This window comes from Cydia strobilella, chromosome 12, assembly GCF_947568885.1.
Source record: "Cydia strobilella chromosome 12, ilCydStro3.1, whole genome shotgun sequence".
NCBI classification, from domain to species: Eukaryota; Metazoa; Arthropoda; class Insecta; order Lepidoptera; family Tortricidae; genus Cydia; species Cydia strobilella.
The window spans coordinates 12,849,904-12,858,315 of NC_086052.1; the positions used below are offsets into that span (position 1 = coordinate 12,849,904).

Genomic DNA, 8,412 nt, shown 5'->3' on the forward strand with positions numbered 1-8,412 from the left:
TCATATTTTTTTATTCCTCACTGTAAATTTGTATAGGGCCCTCCACACTCATGCGCGAATCGCGGCGCGAGCCTAGTTCGCTAATCATGGTTTATGGTAGCCTACAAATCTATAGTTTGTCAAAGGACTGTCTCAACAGAGAGAATCATACTATCTTTATCTTACACTAGTACTAGCACCCGAAAGAAAAGGATGAGTATAGTTTTTTCGTTCTTATTTACTGCCAATTTGGTTTGACCAACTATACTCGACCAATCATATTGTCGCATTGCGTTTGTTCTGCAAAGATGATCTGTCCCTCACGGGCGCACGCGTATAGCACATCCATGTAATGCTAGGTCTATGGTGAACACCGCTGTATAGTCTGTGGCTTGAAGTGATGCCGCAGCTGTCGTTTTTGACAAGTGAAGTGAATCAAGCGATGCTATTCTGTTGTAACACTTTTACAGTGTTTTAATTAAATATTAATTTATTGGAACTGTACATAAGTGAACAATAACATATTGTTAATTTATTTGTCTCACAATATTACCATTAGTGTCTAATATTTTTATAACAAACCCTTTGCTTTACTGGTTTTGATTAGGTAAGATATGTTAAACCATTTTAACGCTAATATTTATCTTAAGTATTTTAGAACTTGTGCCCCAAAAATTACAATTATCACAAGTATGACTGCCTAAGCCGTAGCAGAGGGTGTAATAATTAAAACAATTTGTATTACAAACAAATATGTACTTTGTTTGCTTAAAATTTCTATAGATGTAATGTGAAAAAATGTATATGACCCACGCTAGACTAGTTCAGCAAAAACACATATTTCTCATATTTCAGGCATATCAGCATGGGAGGGTGCCGGTGCACCTACAAGAATTGTACCATCAGGTCTGATGGGAAGACCCACTTATTTCACTACCCTGTATTTGACAAGGTCCGTTGCCATGAGTGGCTGATGAGAGCTGGCCGTTATGACTTCCTAAACTTAAAGGTCTCTCAACTTAAGAATCGGTGTATATGTCAACACCATTTTGCAGACAACTGGTTTATGAATGATAAAGTAAGTTTCTATTGTTTTATTATTACCACTTTACACTTTATTATCATGTGAATTGAAATATTACATATACATACAATAATACACTGCCTATGAAGCTGATGCTCCCGAGTTCAATTCCTGGTATGGGCATTTATTTGTGTGATGAGCACAGATGAGATTTGTTCCTGAGTCATGGGTGTTATCTATGTATTTAAGTATTTTTAAATATAATATATATCATTGTCTAAGTAAGTACTCACAACACAAGCCTTATTGAGCTTACTGTGGGGCGAAGTATATTTGTGACGTTTTCAACCAAAAGGTACCACATTGTCGCTTGTCGATAAGGTTGACTTCTACTTAAAGCTATATGGGAATAGCGCCTTAATGACAAGCGACAATAAGTACCCTTTTGGTTGAAAATGGCACATTTGTGTAAAAATGTCCTATAGTATTTATTTATTTGCATACTTTTAACAATGACTATTTTATGGAGACAGGAGAGGTCCAATCCACTTGATATTGTCCTGGCAAACCTCTTTCGCGTCCTCTGCTGTCATAATATTCCTTATAGATGTGTTAGTTTTTCTCTGGTAAATAATTGGTCATACCAGATGATAAAATATAATTATTTTATTTGTATGAAATATGAAAGAAAACATAGAATAAGATTAAAGTGCCACAAAATGGCCTCATCTCAGCATGTTGCTGGTGGCTTCTAGCGCTTATCTTACAATGAGACCATCAAGTGAGAATCAGTTTTATACAATCAATCCTCTGAATCCTCAATGCTATATTTTTGCCAATTTTGGTTTTCTGCTTAATGAAACCAATTTAGAATATGGTACACTTGTGACATACCTGTGTTAAAAATAATTGGTTCATCATTACTAATTGACACTCATGTTCTTTTCAGAAAGATAAATTAAAATTAAAAGCAGTACCTACCTTGGATGGTCCATTTTGTGATTTAAGCAAATTTAAAGAAACTGAAATGCCACAGAACATGTTGGGTCTATACCCATTAGCATGTGAGGTTGCTGAAAATGATGACTTCTTTGAGAGGAAGTCAAACTATAATTTACTTTATGCAGATTATTTAACTAATGACACCATGGATTATAAAATGATAGATGTGGATATTAAAAACTGGACAAATATAGAGAATGTGACCCCTTCAACGAATAATAATATTACAGAAGTGTATACCCATAAAACTCGATATGCAGATAAATCTAAAATTAACCAAATCAATATACCAGAAAAAGATGTGGCTAAGGAAATTATAGTTGAAGTTCCGCTTCTAACAAATCAACAAAATAATAAAATTGTTACCAAACAAGAATTTCCACTGCAAGATGAAGTTCCACCATTACTTGCATTTAGTAAGAAAAAGAGTAAAGTAAGAATAATATCAGAAAAAAAGATAACAGAACCAGAAAAAAAGATAAGTGTTCCTGTGTCTGCTGCATCATTTGAGGTAGTTAAGCCTTCAATGATTTTAAGTATTAATAGGAATAAGGCAAATAACACTCATGTGCCTCAGCCTATACAAGTAAAAGAAGATCAGACAGTTTTAAATAATGTGGAGAAAAATGTAAACAATGTAGTTGATGAGATCATAATGTCATTTAACAATGACAAAGAAGAAGCAATTGTGCAGAAAAACATGCCTACTTCTTGCAAACGAGATGAAAGTAATCTTCCAGAAATACTTAACACTAGTGATCCAAGTAAATTTGAAATTAAAATTAACTTGAATGAACCAAATCCTTTAGAAAAAGCTAAGTCTTCTCAAAAGAGAGATAGCAATAAACTTCATAGCCACAAAAGTAAATTATCACCAGAAAGAGTTGCTGCAATTAATGAGAAACGAAAGTTTAATATGAAACTAAAGGATATTATTGTAGAAGAACTAAGCCGATTAGAAGAACAAGGTTCTGCTGATAAAGATATTCTGGTTCCAAAGAAAAACTTAAATGACTATAGAGCTAGATCTGAAAGAGTAAGGACTTCTTTATCAAAAGATCCCAGTCTTCCGAATGAGCACGCTTATATTGTACACTATTTAGAGGCGAGAATGGAAAAAATGGAAAACTTGTTGTTAAACAAAATTGATCAAAACACTAAAAAAATTATGGATTTGAAAAAAACCCTCGAAACTAAAGAAGATGATAAGCCACTCCCTGCAAAATCATCAACGAAGAGTGATTTAAGTGATGAAGCACATAAAAAACAGCTCTACAAGGAAATTTCAAAATATTTAACACCTAACTGTAACAGTTTACTTTACGAAGAACTTTTTATTAATAAGTATGATCCAAATGAAGCAAAGGCTGTGTCTGCACCAGCTAAAAGGAAAAGAAATAGATGATAAATCACAACTAGGTAATATTTGTATATAAAATGTAACTAAGCGCTTTTTATTGTACCTAATAATACAGGTAATATTTGTATATATAATGTAAGTGCTTTTTAATATACCTAATACATTTATTTTTAAAATATTTTATATCTTATTATAGCGTTTGCTTTAATTGACTTTTACAATAGATTTCCCTGTATTATCTCCTTTGAATAAACCTATAAATGCATCTACCGTAGATTCAAATCCCTCGTAGATATGGTTCTTATATTTCAGTTTCCCTTCTTTCACCCATTGTAAATTTTGTCGTATGCCTTCTGCAGTGCGCTCAGCAAATCTGTTAACTTGGAATCCTTCGCTTATCAATTGTTTCCCGACTATGAACGGTTGAAGAAAAGTACCTGTCAAAACGATAATTGTTAAGATAAGCTTAGTATTTATCAGGAGCCCTCAAAGTTGAGGCAAAGAGAAGATATAGGATAGAGGGGTACTGTCATAGTAAATTTTGTAGTCACAGTTAATTTACTGCCATCTATCGACATAAGATTAAAACTAACTAAAATAAAAATTAAAAATATAAAAAAATATATATATATATATATATATTATACAGGTTGGTCCAAACCTCGACGTCGAAAAATTTTTTTTTAGATTCCTCGCGGGCTATCAGAATATACCATGTATGTAAGCCGATTTTTCGTAGTTTTCGAGTTATGGATTTTTGAACTTTAACTTTTGATAAGAAATTCCGGGGTGAACCAATTTTTTTTTCCAAGTGAGGATGCTGATTTCTTTTAGCAACTGCGCCGTTTGTAAAGGATTATGTTACAAATCAAAAAGTGCAATAGTTTTTTTAAATAAATTAATTGGTTCACCCCGGTATTTCTTAACAAAAGTAAAAAAATTAATAACTCGAAAACTAAGAAAAATAACATTGAATTCTCGTGGTCATTTCTGTGTATGTTTAACGTTAGGCATAATAAAAGAGGATATTTTTTAGCGAATCACTAATTTGAGAACTTTACACGTCGGTTCCTTTGACCGGCGACTCTGTCAAATTTTGACTATTAAATGTCACCTTTTTTTGACCTTTTAAAAAACTTAGGGTCTAGCAGTTTCTAAATTAACCAAAAGTCCTTGAAATCGCTTGTAATTTTTTTTATTTAGCACAAGCGCAAAATCTAAGCTTGACATGCTTGATGCCTTGAACGTAAAGCTTCGACTTTTTCCTTTTATTTTAACTCGCAGCCAAGTGAGGATGCTGTTTTTTTTAGCTACTATGGAATTTATATGAAACTAGGACGTGACGTCACAATCAAATTTCCTACTATTCATCGTTTTATATGGGTTTTAAAATAGAAATTGTGTCAATTAATCTTCTGATGCTTTATTTCATGTACCTATGGTGTAAAATAATTTATTTTAAATTAAATACAGTCAAATACCTATTACCCTATTACCTTACCTTTACGCTTCATAGGATCAGTTTCATTATAGACAGAGATAGCCCCGCACACCGCGACCCTCCCGAACTCGTTCATGTGCGCCACCACAGTGCTGCTGATCTCCCCTCCGACGTTGTCAAAGTAACAGTCTACACCGTTGGGAGCGTTCTTTTTAAGGTAGTCAGTAATGTTTACAGTTTTGTAGTTGGCTGCGCAGTCGAAGCCTAACTCGTTGACCAGCCAGGAGCATTTGTCGTCGGATCCGACGATACCGATTACTTTGCAACCTGGAATTATTTTTTAAATGTATAATTATAAAACGATGATGGGCACTGCAGAACGTATATTGTACATCATATATAACTTCCTAATTATAACAGTGTGAGAAACATAGACAGAGAGGTGATGTGTATAGTTAATCAAACCAAATTGGCAGTAAATAAGAACAAAAAAACTATACTCATTCTTTTCTTTTGGGTGCTAGTACTAGTGTAAGACAAAGAAAGTATGATTCTCTCTATGTTTGAAATGACACAACAACTCTTCGTGTAGGTACCTACCTATTGTCATGACATGAAACTGTCATTGTGAGCGCCGTTTTCAATTCTAAATTCTTATTTACATATATAGCGGAGATAGTATATTAGGTACCTTTGCCCGTGAAACTTTTTGTTCGGGGCAAATGGAACAGTGTGATAATTATATATTAACAAGTGTTACCTACTTGAACTAACTCCAACCGACTCTATAACCTCCTTACCTTACCTATAATTTTGGCAATTTGTCCAACGTGTGAGCCTACGGCGCCCGCTGCCCCCGACACCACCACAGTTTCTCCAGCTACGGGCTTGCAGATTTCCGTGAAGCCGAAGTACGCAGTATTGCTAAAACACATAAGTGTAACAAGTTAACAACATCGTAAGTTGTCGGAACTCAGTCAGACTCGCAATTCTGAATTGATTTTTGACATACCATGACATTGCAAATCTCGTGAAATGTTCGCTATTGTTCGAATTTATGACTGCATTATGTATAAAAGTGTTAAATTATATATTATATCTTTGAATTTTCCTTCGGATAGATATGGCATGCTGAAGGGTATGTTAACGGCGAACTACGTTAATTTTACAATTTGAAATCCTTTGTTGGCTAGTCAGGGGTTCCATTAGGCTTTATGTGTACATTTATCTACTAAATAGTCTAAATACTAACCCAACTCTCCCACACATACCCAGCCCCAACGAAACGGGCAGTTCCCCGAAATCTGGCAATAAGTACATGTAGGGCTTCTGACCGCACAGCTTCGCGTTGTCGGGGTGTACTATCGTATGCGTCCGCCACCCGAAGTGGCCCATAACCAATGCACCTACTGGGTAAACCGGATTTTGGCTTTCGGTTATTCTGAAATGAAGTTACAAACCCACAGATTATAAATGCTTTCAACTGTCTCGGATCAAAACAAGTCTGAAAGGCCTACCGCGAAACACGAAGTTCGAAATTTCGTTATCTGCCTCTATCACGCTTGCATACCTATATAGAAATTGCATACGAATATATATTATAGGCGATAGGGAGACAGATAACGTAATTTCGATTTTCATGTTTCGCGGTAGGCCTTCTGTAGTCAGCTATTACCTCTAATCTCTAGTATCTCTAGTTTTGGCATATCTATGTATCGACAGACATGTATATTAAAACGATTGAAGCGCCATCTGGGTTAGGCTTTGTGCGTTTAATCTCTATGCTATTGCAAGGACGACGTCAAAACATTCTTCTACTTATTAATTGGTGTTATTTGGTATCTAGTTGAGAATGGGAGATTAGCTGCTGCTTTCAGAGTGCTGGCTGACATGAAATAAATCATTTATACGTATAGAACAAATGTTAGCCTTTATGCGAGCCGCAAATATCGAAATTTTGGTAATCTGCCTATCTATGGTTTGGGTCAAATATGCAAGAAGTAGATAACGAAATTTCGACTTTGCACTCTGTTTTGCATCCACGTGGTTATTCATTTATTTACCTTGCTATTTGTCCTCCGATCATATCGCAAGGGAATGTGTTTCCAAGCTTCACCCTCTGATAAGGATCTACACTTATGTACAGCGCTTCAGCTAAAAATTCTAAAAATCAACTGGCTGATTATGATTAATATAGATACAGGGCGTTTTAACACTTAACTGAATGAAGTGCAGTGAGGAAAAATCTAAAACCATAATAAAGCTCGTCACAGACGGAGCGATAATATATCGGCAGAAACCGACATACTTCTTAGAGTATCGCTAAGCACCACACAAGCCAAAGATACCAAAATATATATCGCTCTCTGTCTAGCACCTACATTGTGAGAGACGAAATATACCGAGCGATATATCGTATTAAGATACCAAAGTATATATTACAGCTTCGCATGTGTGTGGTGTGTCAAATAGTAGGCACGTACAAGATATCGGCAGATGCCGTATCATAAGGTATCTGCCGATATATTATCGCTCCATCCGTGCTGGGCTTAAGTTAATACAAGTAACTAGGTAATTTGTTTCTTAACTATAAAAAATAAACTAAAATGTTTGGCGTGTGTGCCATTGCCATTATCATCCATTAGCAAAAATGTCGATAAAAAAATTGAAGATTGAATTCTTGACCCATCATAGTTGAACTAATAAGTACCTAATATTGTATACGCGATATAATCAGTTTCCATAATTTTATTTCATAATTGAATTGAATACATTTATTTCAGATTTACGTCCATATTTAATCCATATCCATATTTATTATATAATAAGTACCTATCCAGTTATCTACAATCTTTTCTTATTCTTATCTCACCATTTTTCTCTAAAGGCCTCATTTCTTCTTCAACAGTTATAAAATTTTCAAGCTTCGGTTCTCCTACAAACGGAGTTATTACCACATATTTTTTGGCTAAAACCATTGTTGTAGGTTAAATGATAATTTAATAACTTGTATTACTAAAAGGCACAACTATCACAGTTAACAATAATAGATTATGCAGTAATCTTTACAAATGTATTTATTTTTATCACTTATCACAACCAGTCATTATTACTGTTCCGATACTAACACGTGCAGAATCTTCATGTCATTTGTTGACAGTAATTATATTATGTTGTTACAAGATGGCGCTAGTGGCTGCAGTGTAATGGCGACACCTAGTGAGAGATAGGAAAATCGATTTGTGCGGCAATCGCCACCGCAGCAGTCCACTACATTTTTTTTACAAAAAATGTATAAATATAGTTGGTCAATCCAATTTGTCAGTCAGTAACAACCAGGAAAATTATACTCCTCCCTTTCTTTTGGGCGCTAGTACTAGTGTAAGACAAAGATAATATGATTCTCTATGTCTATGTTTGAAATACTACATACTTTTTGATACTTTGAAGAGTGTGAAGTGCAAAGGTGAAGTGTTACTTTTTGGAATAAAAAATAGGAGCTGAATAACTCTATTATTTATTTAGTGCAAATCATGACACTGTGATTGCAAAGGGCAAACTAGTGACAAAAAATTTATAATTTTAATTATTCGTGCATGAATCCAA

At 34.5% G+C, this 8,412-nt stretch overlaps 2 protein-coding genes across 3 annotated transcripts; one reads left to right on the forward strand and one right to left on the reverse strand.

Moving 5' to 3' along the window:
- Positions 1 to 400: 400 nt before the first annotated feature.
- Positions 401 to 3,545, forward strand: LOC134746170 (probable replication factor C subunit 1). 2 transcript variants are annotated; one of them, XM_063680479.1, is made up of 4 exons: positions 401 to 586; positions 835 to 1,057; positions 1,953 to 3,424; positions 3,481 to 3,545. In XM_063680479.1, exons 2-3 carry the CDS (start codon positions 845 to 847, stop codon positions 3,408 to 3,410), a joined length of 1,671 nt encoding a protein of 556 aa, XP_063536549.1. In that variant the 5' UTR covers positions 401 to 586; positions 835 to 844; the 3' UTR covers positions 3,411 to 3,424; positions 3,481 to 3,545. The 2 variants fall into 2 exon arrangements, with proteins under 2 accessions (XP_063536549.1, XP_063536548.1); XM_063680478.1 differs by having other exon boundaries at positions 1,953 to 3,545.
- On the reverse strand, positions 3,542 to 7,936 carry LOC134746171 (prostaglandin reductase 1-like). Its single transcript, XM_063680481.1, has 6 exons — positions 7,679 to 7,936; positions 6,870 to 6,969; positions 6,059 to 6,247; positions 5,612 to 5,730; positions 4,867 to 5,133; positions 3,542 to 3,802 (listed from the first exon to the last, which is right to left on the reverse strand). Exons 1-6 carry the CDS (start codon positions 7,782 to 7,784, stop codon positions 3,570 to 3,572), a joined length of 1,014 nt encoding a protein of 337 aa, XP_063536551.1. The 5' UTR covers positions 7,785 to 7,936; the 3' UTR covers positions 3,542 to 3,569.
- Positions 7,937 to 8,412: the final 476 nt, after the last annotated feature.

Bases quoted from the DNA above. Each gene is read 5' to 3' on its own strand.
- LOC134746170 (XM_063680478.1), top strand. From the start codon at position 845: ATGGGAGGGTGCCGGTGCACCTACAAGAATTGTACCATCAGGTCTGAT. The intron at 1,058-1,952 runs GTAAGTTTCTAT...TGTTCTTTTCAG, and splicing joins ACTGGTTTATGAATGATAAA to AAAGATAAATTAAAATTAAA.
- LOC134746171 (XM_063680481.1), bottom strand. From the start codon at position 7,784: ATGGTTTTAGCCAAAAAATATGTGGTAATAACTCCGTTTGTAGGAGAA. The intron at 5,731-6,058 runs GTTAGTATTTAG...TATGTGTTTTAG, and splicing joins GGTATGTGTGGGAGAGTTGG to CAATACTGCGTACTTCGGCT. The intron at 3,803-4,866 runs GTAAGGTAATAG...TCGTTTTGACAG, and splicing joins TGATCCTATGAAGCGTAAAG to GTACTTTTCTTCAACCGTTC.